The 24,691-nt window shown below is 40.8% G+C and overlaps 2 protein-coding genes across 3 annotated transcripts in view; one reads left to right on the top strand and one right to left on the bottom strand.

The window, feature by feature from the left end:
- The window catches only part of ccnj (cyclin J), a 16,057-nt gene extending 14,745 nt beyond the window's left edge, over positions 1-1,312 (top strand). Inside the window, exon 6 of the mRNA XM_041866718.1 lies at positions 231-1,312. Within this exon, the coding sequence (XP_041722652.1) occupies positions 231-579 (349 nt within the window). The 3' untranslated portion in view covers positions 580-1,312. The remainder of the gene's footprint in view (positions 1-230) is intronic.
- LOC121553535 (protein CC2D2B) lies at positions 1,311-24,691 on the bottom strand. 2 transcript variants are annotated; one of them, XM_041866716.1, is made up of 34 exons: positions 24,611-24,691; positions 23,880-24,026; positions 23,709-23,782; positions 23,547-23,624; positions 23,282-23,374; positions 21,855-21,978; positions 21,559-21,695; positions 20,957-21,085; positions 20,564-20,773; positions 20,362-20,453; positions 20,131-20,271; positions 17,639-17,699; positions 17,310-17,524; positions 16,950-17,127; positions 16,614-16,767; positions 16,239-16,383; positions 15,943-16,045; positions 15,537-15,740; positions 15,195-15,281; positions 14,931-15,025; positions 14,233-14,394; positions 13,699-13,786; positions 13,344-13,453; positions 13,111-13,207; positions 12,851-12,949; positions 8,963-8,989; positions 8,644-8,853; positions 5,983-6,072; positions 5,678-5,791; positions 3,901-4,035; positions 3,318-3,431; positions 3,024-3,082; positions 2,712-2,889; positions 1,311-2,020 (listed from the first exon to the last, which is right to left on the bottom strand). In XM_041866716.1, the coding sequence occupies exons 2-34, from the start codon at positions 23,938-23,940 to the stop codon at positions 1,796-1,798; spliced, it is 4,089 nt and encodes a 1,362-aa protein (XP_041722650.1). In that variant the 5' UTR covers positions 23,941-24,026; positions 24,611-24,691; the 3' UTR covers positions 1,311-1,795. The 2 variants fall into 2 exon arrangements, 1 of the variants encoding a protein (XP_041722650.1); XR_005997542.1 differs by lacking the exon at positions 3,024-3,082 and having other exon boundaries at positions 1,934-2,020.

Here is a 24,691-nt window from a genome sequence, read left to right as displayed (position 1 = left end):
AGGGCACACCTTATCAAAAACGTTTCGCAACGGAAAATTATGTTTTAAAAATTGGCCAGCCAAGTCCAGGGAGTCCCCCTCTTTTAAGTATGTTTGGTGCGTAATGACCTTGATGCAACCTGAGAGAATAGTCAACTCTTGCCATAATCTTAGTAACGTGGTTGTAGAAATGTGCTGCAGGCTTGATGGGTTAGTCGTTTTGAAGGTCACTTTTGGTCTTTCTTTGGCAGTGCTCATGACAGCGACGTGAAGGAGGCCAACAAGCAGACGTGCCAGCCACCCGGGCAGCAGCCGGGCCAGACTGGGTACCATACCCCTTGCCAGACAACCACCACCATGCCTCCTCAGTACCTGCACCAGTCCAGCATCCAGTACCCTCAGCAGGCCCTCCAGCCTTCCCTAGCCCCAGGCCACGGCCCGGCCTCCTACATATCTGCCACCCTGCAGGGCCCTGGTGCCCCACCACACAGCCACCCCCAGACCATCTCTGCTGCTCTGGATGGCAAGGCTAACATTCCAAGCAGAGCCTACCAGGTCAATATGCACTATACCTGTGCTGCTCCTTGTTTTGATAGGTGATGGATGAATCTCCAAGGTAGAGCAGTATGAGGAGTAAAAGTGCGAGCGACTGGATAGGTAGGATGTCTCTTTGGATTAGACTAATTAGCAGGACCAGGCATGTTTTAATTGAGAAGTTATGATGATATTAAGCACTTTCTTCTATGGTAAGATGTGCAATATATGATTCCACAAATGTGCAATATAATTGCTAACCTGCCAAAGGTGGTTTTTTTCTTTTTCTTTTTTTTTTTTAAACCAATATGATTGAGTTATCACCAAGCATGTTTGTCATGTGCAAAGGGTTGGTTTCCCAACACTCTGCATTTAGTTATAATTTAATTGCACTATAGACAAGACTGTGCTGCATTTATTTAAGCTAAGCTACCTCAGAAGCATTGAATGTATATTATCTTTCTGTTCCCTTCCACCATGAGTAATAATGGGAATCTTGTATCAGTATTGAACTTGAGGGATTACTTTCAGCTTGTAGTAAGATATGGTAGTTTGATAGAGGACCACGCATCACTCTGCCATAAACTACCTCAAATGTTAATGTTGGCTACCCGCACCTTTGCTCTTGTACAGTGTTCTCCGCAATATTCAGTAAGTATATTTTGCATTCTTGTTTTGTATTTCGAGCACTAATTTGGAGGGAATGTGTCATGTTAACGCCTTCCTATGTATGCGGAATGGCAGTGAGTGCTGTGCACGTCTAAGATGGTACTTTTAAATAAAATGCATGTCAGTTGTACTTTTCTTCTGGTTTATTTTTAATAACACATCATATTGTTGGCATACTGTTTATGCCAGTAAAGTATGCAGTATGTATATCAATTGGCCTACAAGCCTTTATGCATACCATCAACACAAAACACCTACAAATATTACCTAAAACATTTCACAAACCACATTGTGAACTTCAAAGAATACCAGATTATGTGCTAATCAAGGGTTTAACAAATATAGGTTTTTGTTGCTGGCATATCTATAGACAACTTTATTGTACAGTATTTCCATTAATTTACTATGTACAGGTTTGTGGATTATCTCTTGGTCTGACTCATTCTGCATTCCTTTCCCACAGTAGTAGCTACTAAGAAACGCTGACCCTGAAAGGCAGAGGTTTTGTTCATTAGGGCATGCAAAAAAACAAACCAAAAAGGGTTCCAGGTAGTCCCTCCCTGTTTCAGTCAGTTTTCTTCCATTTGGTGCCTAAGAACACAACCAGGGTGTCTCAGTGCTCGTGTACTGAAGGAACATAGAACACTCCATGCTGGTGTTTGACCAGTGTTGCCAGGAATATCCACACTGACAGGATGTGGTTGGGGTATGGGTGGATGTATGTGGAGAGAGCAAACTCTGTCCCAGGGATCTCAGTGCTGTGGATTCTGGTGTTGTAGACCGCCTCGATCACTGTGCTCATGTCTTGGTAGGCCATATGAATGGGAAAGCCAGTCACCTAAAAAACAGTTAATCAGTGTTTCCCTTTACATAGTTTATTTTTATATTTCTGCCAAGATGCGCTTTCAAGATCAGAGTCAAATTACAACTAATATTTGTAGTAAGTAGCGTTTTATGCATTGAGTCTATTGGAGTTTTTCAATTATGTAAATGCAGATGGGCAGCCCATGCTTTTTCAGCTTATTTATTTAAAGCCGCTATGCTGCATCAGTTGGGCTACAGGTTATAATGCTTTTAAAGGGAAAACTATATTTCAGATGGTGTCAATTTTCATTCATTTTGGAGTAGACTGTCCTTTTTAATGTCACTAGAAGTGACCTTCCCCCACTACCTTTGCCACTGCTGCTGAAACAAATTGTAGGGGAAACACTTTATGTTAATCTTCCTTTTTCAATAATTTTTTTCTGATTGTATACCCAATAATGGTCACTCATCAGTCATGTAGCAAGTCTTACAACAGTATCCACCTATTTTATTATCTCAAGGCCTGCATGTTTTCTATCAAATGTAAGGACAATCCCAAACATCACACCCTCCCCATTGTACGAGAGCAGGGTTGTTCATCAGGACACACAACAGAAAACGTCCAGGTAGTCCCTTCCTGTTTCAGTCCATTTGGTCCCTAATGAACACTATCCACTCTGATTCCCCTTTCATATTAAAGAGCGTTACGGGTGGGCCTATTTCACCTTGTAATCCTTCATGGTGTCCAGGACCCTGTCTATCTCTAGCTCTAGTGTGTCAGGGGCTGGGTTCCTCTCAAGCTTCTGCATGACCTCGGAGAACATAACTGCACAGCGGGGGCTCCAGCGCGTAGGGTGGGGGCTTCTCCAGTCCATCACACAACTCTTCAGTTTCATCTCCATCCTGTGTTGAAGAATGAAATTCACTAATTAATGGATGGGACCGATAAGACCATAGCGTGAAATACAGGACAATTATTTCATTTAAGATAAAAGCAATGCATAGCCTTAATTAAATATCGAATCGTATTAACATACCTTCTTTGAAGGAGATTGACCAGATCTATTTGAGAGGGATGGTATTTAATTTCTGTTGGCTGAAATATTTTACAGTTAGCCTTGGGCAGTTTTATTTCCTGTGCGTAGTTGACTCAATATAAGTAATAAGTTATGTTCTTCAAATATGACCTACTTTCAAATATTTCACTTCTATTCACTAGATGTCACTAATTCTCAATGAGGAAAACCTACGGCTCTTATGTTTGGAACCGTATCTTACATTTTATGTTTTGTCAAAAACACTACAGTAGCAAAACACTAAGTTCAAGATACCATTGAGGATTTGTCAGAGTTGAATCCTTTGGGGAATAAGGGTTTCCATGTGGCATTATTTGATACGTCAAAAGTGATGGGCATCTTTCTTGTTGGTTGGAGATGGAACCACACCTGAGAGACATCAGTCAGATCAAGCACATGACATTTATGGTCAATGGACATGTCACCTAAAAACTTTAAGACAGTCAAGATAGCGGCTGAAGACAATAATCATTTTCAACAGTTTTAGCGCACCACACGCCTGGTGAACAAGACTTGCATAGAATGCACGTGTTGGTCATATAATGATGTAGCAGTATCAATCACTGACAGTGATTGTAGGTCACAACACAGTCTCATGACACTGTTACATAAATGTAACATTGAATAACTGGTACAACGCAGTAGCATAGTAAACAATAGCATAATAAACAGCATGTGCCGGGACAAGGAACAGCAGTTGGGAAGTGGACTTTGGGACAGGGAGTTATTGATTTGACCACCTCTGCTTTGACTAAACTCAAATACACAACATCTGAGTGGATGACATAATACATCAAATTAAACGGAGGGTATCCATGTCTATGGACTCCAAGCTTACATTTTCACCATTGACCAGACAGTCGACAGTCTTTAGAGGACAGAAGGAGTCGTATGACTGGTAGTGCTTCCCATCTCTGGGGTTCCACAACACAAACCAAGTGTTCTCCTGAGTAAGGACATACGTGGTCTCTCCCTGAAAAAACAAAACATGAATGCTACTGTGTTGCCCTCAATGAATACAATTAAATACATTGCACTAAAGGTGTAGTCTATTTTCTCAGCTGACTTGCAAATACATTGATTTGGATGGGAGTGCATTGTGTTGTTTTATGTATACAGTGCCTTCAGAAAGTATTCACACCACTTGACTTTTTCCATATTTTGTTGTATTACAGCCTGAATTTTAAATGGATTAAGTTGAGATTTTGTGTCACTGGCCTACACACAATACCCCATAATGTCAAAGTGAAATTATGTTTTTAGTTTTAATTTTGATAAATTATCACAACCTCCCCATTGTACGAGAGCAGGGTCGTGTTCATTAGGGCACATAACAGAAAACGTCTTAAACAATGCACATAAGTTGCATGGACTCACTGTGTGTTTAACATTATTTTTGAATGACTACCTCATCTCTGTACCCCACACATACAGTTATCTGTAAGGTCCCTCAGTCGAGCAGTGAATTTCAAACACAGATTCAACCACAAAGAGAAGGGAGGTTTTCCAATGCTTCGCAAAGAAGGGCACCTATTGGTAGATGGGTAGACATTTTAAAAAGCAGACATTGAATATCCCTTTGACCATGGTGAAGTTATTAATTACACTTCGGATGGTGTATCAATACACCCAGTCACAACAAAGATACAGGTGTCCTTCCTAACTCAGTTGCCCGAGAGGAAGGAAACCGCTCAGGGATTTCACCATTAGGCGAATGGTGACGTTAAAATAGTTTGTGGCTGTGATAGGAGAAAACTGAGGATGGATCAAGAACATTGTAGTTACTCCACAATACTAACCTAAATGACAGAGTGAAAAGAAGGAAGCCTGTACAGAATAAAAATATTCCAAAACATGCATCCTGTTTGGTAAAGAAATTAACTTTATGGCCTGAATACAAAGCGTTAGGTTTGGGGCAAATCCAACACAACACATCCCTGAGTACCATTCTTCATATTTTCAAGCATGGTGGTGGTTGCATCATGTTCTGGGTATGCTTGTCGTCGGCAAGGACTAGGTAGTTTTTTAGGATAAAAATAAACAGAATAGAGCTAAGCACAGGCAAAATCCTAGAGGAAAACCTGGTTCAGTCTGCTTTCCAACAGACACTGGGAGACAAATTCACCTTTCAGCAGGACAATAACCTAAAACACAAGGCCAAATATACTCTGGAGTTGCTTACCAAGACAACATGGAATGTTCCTGAGTGGCCTAGTTACAGTTTTGACTTAAATCGGCTTGAAAATCAATGGCAAGACTTGAAAATGGCTGTCTAGCAATGATCAACAACCAACTTGACATTAAAAATAATAATGTGCAAATATTGTACAATCCAGGTGTGCAAAGCGCTTAGAGATTTACCCAGAAAGACTAACCGCTTTAATCGCTGCCAAAGGTGATTCTAACATGTATTGACTCAGGGGGTTGAATACTTATGTAATCAAGATATATTAGTGTTTTTTTTTTTCAAATGTTAGAATTTGTGTAGATCATTGACAAATAATGACAAATCCATTTTAATCCCACCTTGTAACACAACAAAATGTGGACAAAGTCAAGGGGTGTGAATACTTTTTGAAGGCAATGGACATTAAACAGGACATGTCAATTGTTACCTCTATGACAGATGTTCCCACGAGAAGCCACCCATTCAACTTCAGGTCATGAAAGAAGTTGCACAGCAGAACTGCCAAACTGACATCGTTTCCCATAGCCAGCTCCAAGCATTGCTATTGTGTATAGCAAAGGTGTACAATAAGGAATGAAAAAGCACCACTGGGTTAACAACAAGCTGATCAAACTATGTTGATAATTACTAGTATTTTTCTTGGTATTTAATATCTGCTGAACATAAGTGATGTTTTAATTCTTGGCTCTGTGAAACAAAATGTTAATTCTACAACATGGTCTGTTTGTTTACCTCTGAGGTGAGCCACATGTCCCCACTGTCACCAACGTCAGATGGGAAGGACAAGGTGGGAATCAGGGACACAAAGGCTGCCACCCTCTCCTGGGTTATACAGAGTTTAAAAAAATTAAGAGCACAACATAATGCCAATTTAAATCAATTAAAGGGCAACTCCACTACTTTCCAACCGCATTTTCATTATCTCCAGCACAATACCTGTGTCAACATACAGTGGGGAGAACAAGTATTTGATACACTGCCGATTTTGCAGGTTTTCCTACTTACAAAGCATGTAGAGGTCTGTAATTTTTATCATATGTACACTTCAACTGTGAGAGACTGAATCTAAAACAAACATCCAGAAAATCACATTGTATGATTTTTAAGTAATTCATTTGCATTTTATTGCATGACATAAGTATTTGATACATCAGAAAAGCAGAACTTAATATTTGGTACAGAAACCTTTGTTTGCAATTACAGAGATCATACGTTTCCTGTAGGTCTTGACCAGGTTTGCACACACTGCAGCAGGGATTTTGGCCCACTCCTCCATACAGACCTTCTCCAGATCCTTCAGGTTTCGGGGCTGTCGCTGGGCAATACGGACTTTCAGCTCCCTCCAAAGATTTTCTATTGGGTTCAGGTCTGGAGACTGGCTAGGCCACTCCAGGACCTTGAGATGCTTCTTACGGAGGCACTCCTTAGTTGCCCTGGCTGTGTGTTTCGGGTCGTTGTCATGCTGGAAGACCCAGCCACGACCCATCTTCAATGCTCTTACTGAGGGAAGGAGGTTGTTGGCCAAGATCTCGCGATACATGGCCCCATCCATCCTCCCCTCAATACTGTGCAGTCGTCCTGTCCCCTCTGCAGAAAAGCATCCCCAAAGAATGATGTTTTCACCTCCATGCTTCACAGTTGGGATGGTGTTCTTGGGGTTGTACTCATCCTTCTTCTTCCTCCAAAACACGGTGAGTGGAGTTTAGACCAAAAAGCTATATTTTTGTCTCATCAGACCACATGACCTTCTCCCATTCCTCCTCTGGATCATCCAGATGGTCATTGGCAAACTTCAGACGGGCCTGGACATGCGCTGGCTTGAGCAGGGGGACCTTGCGTGCGCTGCAGGATTTTAATCCATGACGGCGTAGTGTGTTACTAATGGTTTTCTTTGAGACTGTAGTCCCAGCTCTCTTCAGGTCATTGACCAGGTCCTGCCGTGTAGTTCTGGGCTGATCCCTCACCTTCCTCATGATCATTGGTGCCCCACGTGTTGAGATCTTGCATGGAGCCCCAGATCGAGGGTGATTGACCGTCATCTTGAACATCTTCCATTTTCTAATAATTGCGCCAACAGTTGTTGCCTTCTCACCAAGCTGCTTGCCTATTGTCCTGTAGCCCATCCCAGCCTTGTGCAGGTCTACAATTTTATCCCTGATGTCCTTACACAGCTCTCTGGTCTTGGCCATTGTGGAGAGGTTGGAGTCTGTTTGATTGAGTGTGTGGACAGGTGTCTTTTATACAGGTAACGAGTTCAAACAGGTGCAGTTAATACAGGTAATGAGTGGAGAACAGGAGGGCTTCTTAAAGAAAAACTAACAGGTCTGTGAGAGCCAGAATTCTTTCTGGTTGGTAGGTGATCAAATACTTATGTCATGCAATAAAATGCAAATGAATTACTTAAAAATCATACAATGTGATTTTCTGGATTTTTGTTTTAGATTCCGTCTCTCACAGTTGAAGTGTACCTATGATAAAAATTACAGACCTCTACATGCTTTGTAAGTAGGAAAACCTGCAAAATCGGCAGTGTATCAAATACTTGTTCTCCCCACTGTATGTGAAAACGGCACAATTCTATTTTTCTTAGGAAATAAATATACATTTAAAAAGTTCTACCCATTGACATCATCAAACGTTAAAACATTTTAAAAACAGATTTTCAAACACTATGAGATTCGCGGTGACATGGGGAGCAACATAATACCCTCCCTTGGGCTAGAAACTCATTGCAGGTTTTGAAAATCACTATTTGTTACTTTTAATCTATCCTACCCTTTGATGTCACAGAGAAGCATTTTTTTAGGCCCTTATCTTTTTAACCACAGATCATAGCAACATGCTGTTTTCACATATTTTGACACTGGTTTGGCGCTGGAGATGATGAATATGAGGTTGAAAAGTGGCGGAATTGCCCTTTAATATAATGCATATAAACAAATTAACTGAGTTCCATCCAAACAACTCCAAATAAGTACAACTTCCAAAGCATGAATACAACTGTGCTTTCATACGATTCCATGTTGTTTATGTCTTTAGCTGGAAAATGTTAGTACATCCAAACCAATTTTGTGTAATGATTCAACTAAATGTTTTGACTAATGTGCTAATGACTCACTTTTGGGCCTGTAAACTACACCAAATATATTTTAGACATGAACGTTATGGGTTTAATCGTTCTAATGATAGTGATGTTATAGTCAGACCTGTGTTCAAATACTATTTTAAATAATTTGAAATACTTTCGCTAGGGTTGATTGAGCTTGTCTATAAAAGTTACAAAAACGGAAAACCCCACCCATCTGGCACTCCAGGCAGACTAAAGCAAACGCTCAGTATTTGAAAGATTTCAAATAGTATTTGAACCCAGATCTAGTTATGTTGGAGCCTTACTAGAACAGACATGCTATTGTCGGGGGTGTCCAGTACAACTTCCTGTGGAGGAGGAAGTGGCTTGAAGAACCGGTGTGCCAGGACAAACTTCCCCTCACTGTTTATCACTGTGGTTATGACTCGCTTCTTCACCCGGCCTGCTGCCACCTTACACTGCTTCTCATACTCATAGGTCAAGTCCAGCAAGTCCTCATCCTCGTCTGTGGAAAGCTATGTGGAGACAGATACAAACACAGAATTCAGTAGGAGCCACAGCAGTACATGGAAAAGGATGACTCATCAGTTAGGATAAGCAATACAAAATTGGACTGATACTCACCAGCCAAAGGGGCTTCTGGTCACCATCCTAAATGTGAATAGGGCAAATAGTACATTTCCATGGATGTGTGTTCTTATACAGTTGTACAATTGCTTATCAATCACAGTAGTCATGACATTAAACATAAGCACATCAAGATAATGGATGCTGATTTAAAATAATTATATTCCATATCTTATCGATCAATATCTTCCACTGCAAAAGTCTAAATCAAATAACAACAATGAAGTGTTTTTAGTTGAAGGCAAAGAGGTTTTAAAACATAGTACCTCTTTAATATTAAACAGTATTAAACATTAAAATAATTTGCCTTTGCCATCTGGTCATCACTCAGAGAGATGGCTGGATCCAAAGTGATGAAGACATTAATGAAACTGGTATTTCTTGTCGCGGGTATCTCTATGCCCTGGTCATTGACCATATCTTCCCCTGTCCATGTGTAGCCCAATAGGGTCGGTGGGGTACAGATGGTCAGTTTCTCATACACCTATCAAAATATAAGATATGGGCAAATTGACTGCTGATATGCCACTGTTAGATAAAAGGGTTCCAAAAGGATTCTTTGCAGAGGGATAGGTTTCTACCAAGAACCGTTTTCATCTGAAGAACCCTTTCTTTTAAATAGTGCCTGAGCATTACTGTTTAACTCAGTGTTTAAACTTTTAGTAGACTGTTTTAAACTATACCTACAGTGGGGAAAAAAGTATTTAGTCAGCCACCAATTGTGCAAGTTCTCCCACTTAAAAAGATGAGAGAGGCCTGTAATTTTCATCATAGGTACACGTCAACTATGACAGACAGAATGAGATTTTTTTTCTCCAGAAAATCACATTGTAGGATTTTTATGAATTTATTTGCAAATTATGGTGGAAAATAAGTATTTGGTCAATAACAAAAGTTTCTCAATACTTTGCTATATACCCTTTGTTGGCAATGACACAGGTCAAACGTTTTCTGTAAGTCTTCACAAGGTCTTCACACACTGTTGCTGGTATTTTGGCCCATTCCTCCATGCAGATCTCCTCTAGAGCAGTGATGTTTTGGGGCTGTCGCTGGGCAACAAGGACATTCAACTCCCTCCAAAGATTTTCTATGGGGTTGAGATCTGGAGACTGGCTAGGCCACTCCAGGACCTTGAAATGCTTCTTACGAAGCCACTCCTTCGTTGCCAGGGCGGTGTGTTTGGGATCATTGTCATGCTGAAAGACCCAGCCACGTTTCATCTTCAATGCCCTTGCTGATGGAAGGAGGTTTTCACTCAAAATCTCACGATACATGGCCCCATTCATTTTTTTCCTTTACACGGATCAGTCGTCCTGGTCCCTTTGCAGAAAAAACAGCCCCAAAGCATGATGTTTCCACCCCCATGCTTCACAGTAGGTATGGTGTTCTTTGGATGCAACTCGGCATTCTTTGTCCTCCAAACACGACGAGTTGAGTTTTTACCAAAAAGTTATATTTTGGTTTCATCTGACCATATGACATTCTCCCAATCCTCTTCTGGATCATCCAAATGCACTCTAGCAAACTTCAGACGGGCCTGGACATGTACTGGCTTAAGCAGGGGGACACGTCTGGCACTGCAGGATTTGAGTCCCTGGCGGCGTAGTGTGTTACTGATGGTAGGCTTTGTTACATTGGTCCCAGCTCTCTGCAGGTCATTCACTAGGTCCCCCCGTGTGGTTCTGGGATTTTTGCTCACCGTTCTTGTGATCATTTTGACCCCACGGGGTGAGATCTAGCGTGGAGCCCCAGATCGAGGGAGATTATCAGTGGTCTTGTATGTCTTCCATTTCCTAATAATTGCTCCCACAGTTGATTTCTTCAAACCAAGCTGCTTACCTATTGCAGATTCAGTCTTCCCAGCCTGGTGCAGGTCTACAATTTTGTTTCTGGTGTCCTTTGACAGCTCTTTGGTCTTGGCCATAGTGGAGTTTGGAGTGTGACTGTTTGAGGTTGTGGACAGGTGTCTTTTATACTGATAACAAGTTCAAACAGGTGCCATTAATACAGGTAACGAGTGGAGGACAGAGGAGCCTCTTAAATAATAAGTTACAGGTCTGTGAGAGCCAGAAATCTTGCTTGTTTGTAGGTGACCAAATACTTATTTTCCACCATAATTTGCAAATAAATTCATAAAAAATCCTACAATGTGATTTTCTGGATTTTTTCCCCTCAATTTGTACCTATGATGAAAATTACAGGCCTCTCTCATCTTTTTAAGTGGGAGAACTTGCACAATTGGTGGCTGACTAAATACTTTTTTCCCCCACTGTATATGGGAATATTTGTGCATGTATCTTGTACCTTAATCATTTTACATATACAGTCCTGATATAGTTGATATCTTTGCCATGATTTTCTGTCTTTCAAATGAGTATTTTCTGTGATTTATTGAGCAGAGAGTAGGACAACAGAAGGGACTATGAGTGAACCAGCAATGTATTGTATGGTACACAGCAAATTGACCAGTTTTACCTAGTGTTGATTTTTCAGTGTACATAGTGTTGATTCAGGAGTTAAATTAACTTACATTTACATTTTAGTCATTTAGCAGACGCTCTTATCCAGAGCGACTTACAGGAGCAATTAGGGTTAAGTGCCTTGCTCAAGGGCACATCGACAGATTTTTCACCTAGTCGGCTCGGGGATTAGAACCAGCGACCTTTCGGGTACTGGCACAACGCTCTTAACCACTAAGCTACCTGCCGCCCCCACTTAACACTAAGTGGTGTAAAATAACCGCAGAGTTGGTGTTAATAACCAGAGTTTAGTGTGATTGTGTCATTTTTACTCTGTGTAGAATATTTCTCAACATGCTCTATTGCAGGTTGATTTTCAGAACTGTTTGTTTCAATATCTGTGTTTTTGCATGCACATTGATTGGTTGATTCATATTGTGCTACACAAAGACAAATAACATACATTTTTCTAAACTAATCCAATCTGTTAGTAGTTGGACTTTTTGCACCTGTTACTGAGATGGTTGTTCCAGTTTAGATGATTTAGGTAGACTCATTAACCAATCTTCCCTATCCTGGCAGTCATTCTCAATGCAGGTTGCGGGATTCCAATAGGAATTACACATCACTTTGCAAGCCAGCATAATGTGACTTGCAGTCCTGATGTGGTCTTTAAAACCAGGAGTTTCCTATCACAACTGGGTTAGGGTATAACTAGGCCCTCGAAGAAAGGACTTATGATATGTAATGTATTGTCATAAAGAATGTAATAGTAAAGCTGGTGGAACCGTTCATACAAGGTTCTAAAATTAGTAAGAACCCTTCAAAGATAAAAGTGTTATCGGTAGAACCCTTCATAGAGGGTTCTAGGAAGAACCTTTAGATGATAAAAGGGTTATTGGTAGAACCATTTATAGAGGGTTCTAGGAAGAACCCTTCATAGAGGGTTCTAAGTAGAACCATTTACAAAGGGTTCTATGAAGAACCCTTCATAGAGGGTTCTGGGTAGAACCCTCTGCAGAGGATTCTACCTACCACCAAAAAGGGTTCCCATATGGAGACAAGCCAAAGAACCCTATATGGTTCTACATAGCACCTTTTTTCTAAGATTGCAGAGAAGACAAAAAGCATGAGCTGGCGCCCACCCAGAGAACATTATTTAGTATAGAGGTGCTGACTAACGGTGAATAAACTGGAAGCTATGAAAACAAAGAGAGTATCACACCCTATGTATAAACTCCCAGTAATTTATTGGGTAAACAACCAACGATTCGGCATCACTGTGCCTTTCTTTGTTTCTATTACACACAGTAAGCAACCACAGCAGCTTACCAACATTACTAGGCCAAGTTGGACAAAGCTGACAGACTTTAAATCCTTTTATCAGGCTGGTGCAGAACCTGAAGGTGTGTGTGCGGAACAGTACCTTGGATTGCTGCAGCAGAGATCTGAAGGGTAAGGTGACTGAGCCCAGCCACTGTCTGCCAGAGAACACCTGGGTGCCACAGCCTCTCAGAGAACTGCTCTGGGTTTCACACAGGTGAGATGAAAGATGACAGAAAAAAAGAGAGTAAGGGAGAGATGGAGACGGAGACGGACAGACAGAATGTTGATTTCCGGTTCACTCTGTGATTTGAAGTGGCCTTTGAACAGTGATTGTACTTGCATAGTTGAGGCTTACAGTACCTCAATGACTTGAAACGACATCTCATCAAACACGTTTATGACAATGTTGTCTTGTACTTTGGAAAGGGCTGCGTGGCTATAATCACCCCCTAAGGATCTGAGAGAACATTACATTTTACATTTCTGAAACTTTCTTTTATTAGCATGAACAGTACTGGTATATGTGTAAGGATGTACAGTATTCACTTGTTGAACCAGTTGGAGATGGAATTAAAAGTGAATTAGGACAGTACTTAAACTCCAGGGTGAACTCTTCCCTCCAGCATGGGTTGGGTCCCTGTTCTATGCTGCTCTCATACGTTGTCTCCTGAAACCTAACCTCAACGAAGGGCTGAACCTGAGCCTGGCACAACCATGGGACAAACTCAACCTACTGTTATGAACCTACATAAGCATATTGCCATATATACAGCATGTCATGTCAGTGGCCTATATGACAAAAAAAGCTATCAGGAAAATAAGTGAATGTAGTATCTGACTGTCAATGCAATCTGAATTCTGTTTCAATATACAATATGCTGTTGACACTGATCACCTCTCTATCTGTGATATTTTATCACCAAATATGTGCTACCTCTACCAATTTACCTGTAGAACAGCCTTTTCTGAGCTGCTTGTCATGTTGTGTCTGCTGCTGCTAGTCAGACCACAGCAGGAGCCTCTTGCGTGAATCTCCCTAAAGGTACACAAAACACAACTCCTTAGATCTGCTTCCACACAGATGGACCTGCGTTGTCAAGGAAATATAAAGTAGTGTCTATTTTTGACTATGTTCTCTATGAGCATGGTTGTCAAGTGGGGAGGAAATTCAGTTTAAAAAAATTATCTTTGCTAGAATTGGATAAGAGGACCGTTGCATCACGCATTGTACAGTGAGAATTATATTAGGATAAGGATAGCTGCAGGCATGAGAAGCTGAAGTATCTGCCATTGTGGGGTTGTTGCCAACTATTTTGTAGATATAGAGAATATGTTCAGCTAATAGTATAAGTAGTATTGGGTTGGGTGTACTGTAAAGTGATGATAGTAGACGTAGAGGTATTTGTTATAGTAATAGCATAGGTTTGACGTTAGAAGCTGTAGTTGTAAAAGTAGTAGGATGGGTAGAACTTGGATCAATACTTGAGGAAAGCCTCCTGGCGAACAGGCAAGGCCTGGGCATTGTTGATGGCAACACGGATCCTCAGGTCCCCGTCTGAGAGGGAGCAGGTAGGAATGATCTTCGTCTTCACACGCTGAGGCCGGAGAGGTCGCTTCAGTCTGAACATGTCCCAGTCGAACTCCCTGATGGGGTGGAGAGTGTTAGCCTGCAATCCAAATGGATATGCTCCATTTCAATGGTGAAACAAAGCATACCAGTTTGGATTCCAGGCTAGGATTCTAGAAGTGTCCGAGCAAAACATAGAGACATGTATCATCATGTAGCCTGGTGGCAGGTAGCCTAGCAATTAGAGCGTTGTGCCAGTAACCGAAAGGTTGCTAGTTCAAATCCCAGAGCTGACAAGGTGAAAAATCTGTCGATGTGCCTTTGAGTAAGGTATTTAACCCTAATTGCTCAAGGGTGGCTGTTGAATGGCAGACCCTGGCTGTGACAACCCCGCTCTCCGAGGGTGTCTCAGGGAGAATGGGATATGCAAAAAAAACACATTGAAAAGGACAAATAGAAGCACCTACTCAATTATTATTATGTCTGCCATTTCGCAGAAGCCTCAAGAGCTAAAGATACTTTTAGATGTCTTTATGACGTGGTTTGTGGGCTGTACAGCAACACCATTTGTATGCGGAGAGGTGTGAAGGAGAAAAAGAGTCTTGACACTCACATCACTGTATCTGCCTCTTGGTACTCAGTGACTATATCAGAGAACTTGTATTTCCTCTTGATGTTCAACAGTTTCGTTCGTGCCAAATTCAACGCCTAAAAAACAATTACAGCTCACATGACAATCGAAAATTACATGCCTTAATTGCTACTCGTTAGCCCGTGTTCATATATCAAACATATCATATGAGTAAGCTGTGAACACAGACATACATGATCAAATGCTAATTACAGATGAAAGAATCTAGAGAAGGAAGAAGAGTACCTTTTGGATGTAGTGGATAGAGCGTGCTCTCTGCATTGTGATAGGGTCTTCATCCATAAGGAACAGACTTGGGGATGCATCATAATCCTGAGAAACAACAAAGCAACAAAAGTCTCACAAAGTTATTGCATGAAGAGAGTAAAGTATGTACCTGTATGAAACTATTTATGAAACCAAGCCAAAACATTGCAGAATATAGGGATGAGGAAGTAGTCTACTCTGGTCTCAGATCTGTTCATGCTGTGTATAGCCAAACATTGGCATGACAATGACCATGCTGTAGGAATTGGCAAGACAGCACAAACTAATCTGGAACCAGGCTAATAATGAAAAGGGCATTACAGCGAACATGGCTTCAGTAATGTCTCTGTCGTGGAGAGGGATGGGTTTGGAGAGGCTGACGTCCACAGCATGAGAGCTCCGCAGCTGCAGGAGACCAAAGCGTCTGGACTTCTCCAGCTGCTCCTCGGTGGTGAAGTCAAACTCCTCCTCCAGGGCATGTAGGCGGAAGTGACCCGTGGCTCTGTCTCTCTGCTCACAGGCCTCCTATTGGTCAAACAATATGAGATGCTACTTCAAACGTCCACTTCAAACCAAGTGCTCCGGGCAAGCTTTCATGTTTCAGCACTCCAGCTGTTTCCTGATTCGAATCCATGGCAACCACTGAATGTTTTGTATCAACCACACAACATTGGGTTTATTTTGATAGAATACAAGTGGAGGTTCTGAGTCTAGTGTTAACACTCACCCTAAGGAGTTCTGTGAGTTCTGTGTTAGAAGGGTGGTTGGGGTCACACTGAAGGTCCCTGATCCATTCAAGCCTACTCGCATTGGGACCGCTGACCATTGGTCTACAGACAATGTAACATGGTTAGGGTTTCTATTGCAAGACAGCCTTAAGAAAAGCCTTCAATTCATAAGGTAACAGACAAACAGAGGTGTGTGTGTATGTGCGAGCCTGCGTGCGTGTGAGCATGTATGTGTGTGTGTGCGTGCGAAGAAGGCCAACCTTGTGGAAGTCAGTCAGGTGTTGTTCAGACTCACCTGGTGAAGCTGGGTCTGTGTGGTGGGGCAGTGGGCGCCATGGGAAAGCCACTCTCATCCACAGCCCAGGAGACAACATACATCAGCCTCCCAGAGGTCATGAGGCACACCTCAGTATCCTCCTTCTCTAGTTTGAATGGGACATCTAAAAAGACCATTGCTTTGTCACTAAAGACCTGGGTTGACATTATCCTCATACAACAATAAAAAAACACATAGTGAGCTACATTACCATAACTTTTTTAATAGACTTTCACAGGATAGCTCATCACTAAATATCAAGTGTTACATGTCCCCACATCCCGTGGCAATTTCACCTATGCTAAATATCACATCTTCCAAATAATCACAAACCATAGCTACAACGTTACTCACTGCTCCCAACACCAGCGTAGTAGGCCTTGATGGTTCTGTCACTGCTGAACTCTGACCTCTCCATTGTAGCGTTGCTAGAGAGCATGTTCCTGTCTGGTATGGGCACATATATTTTGGCCACAACAGTGCTCTTGTGTTTCACCGTCTCACAAATCTGGAATAGTGAATTTACAAAACAAATAATTAACAGTTTATAAACTACTTATAAGCCCATTGAAACACATTCGTTATAAAGTGTACCTTCACATTAAGTGTTACTGGAAAAATGTAAGAATATAGCATCTCTCAAAAGCAAAAAACTAATTAACAATATTATTGACAGCAAGAGAAACACACCTCAAGCATAATGTTCTCTGGGCTGTGTATTATCTGCATGTTGAACATCTGTTGAATTTGAACTCTGAAGTCACTGTCGAACGTGGACGGCTCGGAGGTAGACACATGCTTTCCATTATAGAATATGTTCACTGATACTTTGTGGTTGGCCAGTTCATATCTTCTAACCTTCTCATCACTGTAAAATAAATAAAATATGAACAAATTGAATACATCGATAACATCAAAATACATGATCATATATCAGTCAGTGCCAAAGTAAGTGCCATGTCCACTCTCAACTGGGTAGTCTTAAAAACAAACATTTCCAGTGAATGGATAAACAACAACTAGCTTAAATGTTTCTGAAGAGAATCTTACGGAGGACAGCTAGAGGTTGGAGTGACCACACCACACATAGTAAGAACAGGAACTAGATCTAACTGATCTGCCTTCTGGTTGACAGAATCAGTAAACGTCTCCTCTTCTTGTCCTGGAACTGGAGGGATGTATATCTCCTCTTCTTTATGCTCCTTCAGCTCCCTACACAGGTAGTGCTGCTTGATCGTTACGTCTCCATCTGTGTAGAGCCTTGCCTGCAATATGATGTTTACGCGAAAAACAATGCAACAAAGGTTATTACAAACAGTACTGCTATAGTTTATTAATAACAGTTATGTTAAGAGATTGTCAAGAGAGAAGACGCTTGCTTTCATGTGCTCATCTGTCCCAGTTCTGTTTGTCGCGCTGTCGGTGATCCTGGCCTTCACTCTGTGAATGAGATTAGTTTCAATGAAAAAGATCAATTGCACTGCTTTCTAAATACTTCCCGGTTACAACCATAGAGTTGGATAGAGGGCACACTTGACCCAAATATTTTTTGGTATCATTGGCAGTGCCACTGAGGGCCATTCGTCAAATGGATGGAACTTGCTATGGGTTAAGCAAGGTTCACAGAATTCCATCCAGGTCAGCAGGAGGGATCAGCCAATGGATTATACTCCTGAGCAAACATTCCATAACTGCAAGTGGCAGTAAATCACCAACCTTGGCTTTATCCCTGTTCAGACTATACCCACTACAACACACTAAGTGATAGTATGCACCTTTTCAGTTTCATTACGAACTGTCATAACACTCATAGAAGTAAAAGAAATGGAACACTTTCAAATTGATGTAGCCTTAAATGGCTCTGCCACAGAAGCAGCCATTGTAAAGACAGGAGATGCGTTCTCTAGTATCTCTATGGTAACAACTGCCCTATCCTAAATGCTGAACACATGAATAGCCTACTTTAAGATGATAAACCCTGTATGCTTTGCAATGACTTTAAAAGTCAATGTGAGGGTGAAGTAATATGAATCAAATCAAAATCTAATTTGATTGGTTACATCCACGGAATACAACAGATGTAGATTTGACCATTAAATGCTTACTTACGAGCCCATTCCCAACAATGCAGAGTTACAAAATTAAGAAAAATATTTGCTAAATTTAAAAAAAAGGACATAGTAACACAATAAAATAACAATAACGAGGCTCGATGTGTGTTGTTCATGTGATATGACCGAAGACTTACATGAACGTTTATGGCCAGAATTTGCACGTACAGTATATATAGGCCTATCCTACAGTACCAGTCAAAAGTTTGGACACACCTACTCATTCAAGTGTTTTTCTTTATTTTTTACTATTTTATACATTGTAGAATAATAGTGATGACATCAAAACTATGAAATAACACATATAGAATCATGTAGTAACTAAAAAAGTGTTAAACAAATCAGAATATATATTATATTGGAAATTCTTCAAATAGCCACCCTTTGCCTTGTTGACAGCTTTGCACACCCTTGGCATTCTCTCAAACAGCTTCACCTGGAATGCTTTTCCCACAGTCTTGAAGGAGTTCCCACATATGCTGAGCACTTGTTGGCTGCTTTTCCTTCACTCTGCTGTCCGACTCATCCCAAACCATCTCAATTTGGTTGAGGTCGGGGGATTGCGGAGGCCAGGTCATTTGATGCAGCACTCCATCACTCTCCTTCTTGGTAAAATAGCCCTTACACAGCCTGCAGGTGTGTTGGGTCATTGTCCTGTTGAAAAACAAATGGTAGTCCCACTAAGCCCAAACCAGATGTGATGGTGTATCGCTGCAGAATGCTGTGGTAGCCATGCTGGTTAAGTGTGCCTTGAATTATAAATAAATCACAGACAGTGTCACCAGTAAAGCACCCCCACACCATAACACCTCCTCCTCCATGCTTTACGGTGGGAAATACACATGCGGAGATCATCCGTTCACCCACACCACTTCTCACAAAGACACAGCGGTTGGAACCAAAAATCTCAAATTTGGACTCCAAGCCAAAGGACAAATTTCCACCGGTCTAATGTCCATTGCTCGTGTTTCTTGGCCCAAGCAAGTCTCTTCTTCTTATTGGTGTCCTTTAGTAGTGGCTTCTTTGCAGCAATTTGACCATGAAGGCCTGATTCACACGTTCTCCTCTGAACAGTTGATGTTGAGATGTGTCTGTTACTTGAACTCTGTGAAGCATTTATTTGGGCTGCAATTTCTGAGGCTGGTAACTCTTATGAACTTATCCTCTGCAGCAGAGGCAACTCTGGGTCTTCCATTCCTGTGGCGGTCCTCATGCGAGCCAGTTTCATCATAGCGCTTGATGGTTTTTGCGACTGCACTTGAAGAAACCTCAAAGTTCTTGACATTTTCCGAATTGACTGACTTTCATGTCTTAAAGTAATGATGGACTGTCGTTTCTCTTTGCTTATTTGAGCTGTTCTTGCCATAATATGGACTTGGTCTTTTACCAAATAGGGCTATCTTCTGTATACCCCCCCCCCCTACTTTGTCACAACACAACTGATTTGCTCAAACAAATTAACTTTTAAGAAGGCACACCTGTTAATTGAAATGCATTCCTCATGAAGCTGGTTGAGAGAGGATGCCAAGAGTGTGCAAAGCTGTCATCAAGGCAAAGGGTGGCTATTTGAAATATATTTTGATTTGTTTAACACTTTTTTGGTTACTACATGATTCCATAAGTGTTATTTCATAGTTTTGATGTCTTCACTATTATTCTACAATGTAGAAAATAGTAAAAATAAAGAAAAACCCTTGAATGAGTAGGTGTGCAAACTTTTGACTGGTAGTGTATGTCAAAACAATACAAATGATGCTTACTTATGCAGCTGTAGTTTCACAGTGGTGCTCACATAGCCGTTCTTGGCCCTGAGGGTTTTGATGCGCTTCCAAGCAGCAACAATGTTCCTCACCAGAGAGATGTCTGCCTGCCTCTCATTCTTCAGTGCTACATGGGTCTTTCTGCAGTGAGCAGATTCATTACAGCAATACCTTTACAAACATATAGGTACAGTAAATAATCGTATTTCTTAGAACAGAAATCCCTCTCACCGTATTTCCTGTCTCAGATTCCGTAACTTTGAGCCAGGAGCAGTTTCATCAGTGGTGGTCAAGGCTGTTTCTGACTTCTTCAGTCCCCTTAGCTACCAGTGTGAGGTACATTTTTTTTTCTTCAGATTAACAATATACTACTGTATGACTGCATTACTTTCCCCAAATGATTTAAATCGTAAATCTAATAATAGTGCTGTACCTTTTCCTGCAGAAAGGTAGTTGCACCCTTCATCTCACGGGTTTCATAACGCTCATAGAGCTCATACAGTCTCTGAGCCAACACATGCTCTGTACAGAACAGGGGATGGTGGGTGAAATTCAGCCTGGCTAGGTTCAGGTCAAGCTGCCACAGCCCTGCACTGGCCTCTGCATTAGAGACAACAGATCCTGCACTTCGCAGTTTATCAGGCTGTAAGGGGACATGGTGTTACTGACTGCTGTAGGTGCTTCAAGCATGGTATTAATGACAGGTGGAATTAGGTCAAGTGTCTTTGAAAAGAGGGACTTTATATGTAACAAGCCATTCCACTCATAAGACAGTACAACATTACACATTTTACATCACACATAGTACACTCAAGGACAGACTCACCCTCATGTGCACCGTGGTCAGACAAGGAGACTGGCTTGAGAATGGGAAATCTACTTTACAATGCCAATACTTCTGGATTGGGTCCGGAATAGCAATCACGCAACCATTCTCTCCAAACCAGGACTGTCCCTGAACAACAACAAATGGACAGCATCTCTGCTCACTTTTGCTTACACAAGAAAAAGGTCAGCGTGGTACTTTGCTGTAGATAAAACCAGATCAAATGTAATGTGCCTTTATATCAGCAATTTTACATTTTAGTCATTTAGCTAAGCATTGCATAAAATGTTTCATTAGATCCGATTCCATATATTTCCTGAATGGTAAAAGGCACCATTTGTTGAAATCTGAATGTGAACATGAATACTCCTCATTCCTGTGCTCTTTTTAGATATTGCGTAACACATGTTTCATAACCATAATTCTAAAGAGAGCCGTGAAAAGGCTGCTCATATGATGCGATTAAATTATTACAAATATGCATTATGTAACCACTCAATATAAGTCAACCTTTACTCCCTAAACATACTGAAATACAAAATGGAAAATATTGTGATTACGTAACGGAATGTACTTATTATCGATCTAACATGAATCAATACCTTTTCTTCTTCAATCAGCCGGTTGTCCATTTTGTTCATCATCTTCCTCGGCACTTGGGGTCTCTCACAGACATAAAATCCTTCATCCTCCAGAAAACGGGGCTTCAAATACCTTGGTATAATCCTCATTTGGTTTACTGTCATCAGATTAATCTAATTATTCTCACTTTAAAATTATATTTCCTTCACATTCAGTTATAATAACAACAAAAGCAACAATTAGGTACTAAACATCAACACTAGGTATATCCTTTCCATCTCAAGATGATAATATAAAGGCTGTAGGCCTACATCACCTGGTAAATCACTGGGCACAAATAAAAGGTCTGGATTTACATCAAGGGTCTCAATATCTCCAGGAACAAGAGGATTATGACACTCATCCACATTCTCAATATCGATGACAGTATCTATCCCACTCTATTATGGAAACAAAATAAACATGTTTCAATAATGGCTGCACATTAATATTGTGGCGGCAACTTCATAACACAGTTACATAGGTGAATGACAAAATGTTTTACAGGTCCAATGCAGCCGTTTGTATCTCAATATCAAATAATTTCTGGGGAACAATTAAGTACCTTACTAACCAAGTTTCCATCCAACAATTTTATGGGAGTAAAGTACATGTCGGCTAAAAAATGTAATGACAGGCCTGATGGAAACAGAAAATGTGTCGGTAAACTTTCCAAAATACCCGAACCAAGGTGGGATCTTTTTGTCGGTAAAATGTATAATGCTCGAAATGTCGGTGGAAACAATTTTATGCGCAAATATTTATATAATAACCATCATATCAAAGTAAACTTGGAGTTTACGTGATGACATGTTGTGTGGTCCTCCCTAAATTATGATGAACTTCACAGGGTGGTGAAAGTGCAAGGTGATGAGCCTTCCAATAAATATCGAGGGTCTAATTCTGGTGACATAATCATCGATGCCTGGCTGCCGTTTGACAAATGCATTTTTTTGTCCATAATAATCTCATAATGTAGGCTATAGGGCTACCTGCACTGTATCTGCGAGCTGTTGGCTAGAGTGCATGTGCCAATAACAGAGTGGGCACACGCTATATAACACCATCTTTTTTTGTGAGAAAACCATCAGTAGAGTTGAAAATACGATAAAAACCCATTTAACTTGGATTTTTTATTCGGTACATGGGAATTTAACCGCTAAAGGTATTTTATGTGCACTACGTCATCACCATCCTGGTGGGAAAATGCACGTATTGTTTTTATGCTGATTTTTGAATATTTGCATGAACACCTGTCACCAATTGTATGGAAACCTAGCTACTGTGATTGTTTTCAATTAAAATGGTCAAAAAGAAACAAAAATAGCTTCTTAGCAAAGAGCAATTTCTCAAGCAAGAATTTTGCTAGGACTGTCTGGGAGTGGTCTGAGTGGGGAGGGGAAAATGTGCTGTTATTGGCAGAGATGTTTGAAACTCTCTTTCTTATTGGTCAATTAACTATTTTCACGCTCAACAGTTTCCTGTGTATATCAAGAATGGTCCAACACCCAAAGGACAACCAGCCAACTTGACACAACTGTGGGAAGCATTGGAGTCAACATGGGCCAGCATCCCTGTACTCAGTGTATATGAAACACAGGAAAATCATGTTTTTGACTGCACTGGGCCTTTAATACATTTATGATCACAGCTATCTTTGTACATTTTCCACCAAATGTATATTCTTCACTATGGTTGGGCTACCTGTTGTGAGAGTGTTCCAGTGGTAGGTCCATTCCTCTCCAACTCATCAAATTCATGGCAGAAGAATCGATAGGCTTCTTCCTCTGAGCATGACTTAAAATAAAATAGTACAAAGACAGGCCAGATTATAAGAGAAATGCACTCTCTCATTTAAGTAAGTATGTATCAAATCAATAGTACAACCAAACGATGAAAGCCAGGCACAATACCCTGGTCAGACTTCTAGCCTATAATGCACAAATGACAAGACCTGTATTTTCCCTACCTGCTTATCAGCAATCTTCTGAGGTTCTTTTATTCTCACTTCTCTTGCAACATTGATTTTACTTTGAAGGGTTTTTAACTAGATGAGGGAACATAAGAATGACAATATCAACCTTTTCACATATCGTGGATATAGCTTTAGTGGAAATAAAAACTATCTCACCTTGTATTCCTGGAGCATGAGTCTACCTCTTTCTTGACTTCTGCTGAGCCTGATATGAGGGGGATGTTGTATCACTGTCAAAACCAAGCGGAGTCAGTAAACACAACACAACAACAATCAAATGCACAATTCTCTACTGAAAATGATTTTTTTAAAGCAGTATGCCAATACCCCTTTCTTGGATGTGTACTCCATCTTGAAGCTGAAGCTTTTCCTTATTCTCCTCTGTCATCCTCACAAACAAATGGATATGTCATACAGAACTGTTTCACTATTGCCAAGTTATAGCCACAAGCCTCATATTTCCTCAAGCGTCACCTTGAAGTTGAGCAAAAATTTGATATACATTTATTAAATTCAGTTGAATATCCTAGAACCACATGTTAGGCTACATCTGGAGGAGATTCATCATAATCATGATGATGTTTATGGTCTAGTGAGACCTGGCAGCCAGGTCACCATGCCATGGCATGGTCCATGGTAGCCCTGGGATCAAATAAACATGAGATCAAATAAACAAAATACTTTAGCTAAACTAGAACAAACAAACAAACTAGATCAAACAAACAAACTCTGAGAAAAGACTAATAATACCATCAGTGAAAGTGTAGGAAAATAACAACCAATTGATAAGTACTAGCTAGTTACTCTCAGCACAGATGAAAGGGGTTAGCTAGTTATTATAATATTTTCCCTCAACATAGCTAGCTAGCTACTAGTAACGTTAGCTAGTTTGCTAGCTAGCTAGGTTCCTGCCAAATGCATAGCTAGCCAGCCAAAGTTAGCTAGCTAGAACTTGATTGGCTTTGCTTTAGACAGCTCCCTCACTGTAGCTAGATAGCAGCTGATTGACCATAAATCTATCTACTAGCTATTATTTTTATGCAACATAGCTACTGTACCCAACAAAAGAATGAGATTTCTTCGCCATAATTTCACTGCTCCACTGTGTTAGCTAGCTGTGGCCACACAGCTAAATCAAC

This window comes from Coregonus clupeaformis, chromosome 37 (genome assembly GCF_020615455.1).
Source record: "Coregonus clupeaformis isolate EN_2021a chromosome 37, ASM2061545v1, whole genome shotgun sequence".
Taxonomy (NCBI): domain Eukaryota; kingdom Metazoa; phylum Chordata; class Actinopteri; order Salmoniformes; family Salmonidae; genus Coregonus; species Coregonus clupeaformis.
This window is presented reverse-complemented; position numbering and strand designations above follow the sequence as displayed.

Excerpts from the sequence above, each read along its gene's own strand:
- LOC121553535 (XM_041866716.1), bottom strand. The coding sequence starts at position 23,940 with ATGACAGAGGAGAATAAGGAAAAGCTTCAGCTTCAAGATGGAGTACAC. Across the intron at positions 23,625-23,708 it reads TCATGCTCCAGGAATACAAG|TTAAAAACCCTTCAAAGTAA; the intron begins GTGAGATAGTTT and ends TCCCTCATCTAG. Across the intron at positions 8,990-12,850 it reads CTCTGCTGCAGCAATCCAAG|GATGGTGACCAGAAGCCCCT; the intron begins GTACTGTTCCGC and ends ATTCACATTTAG.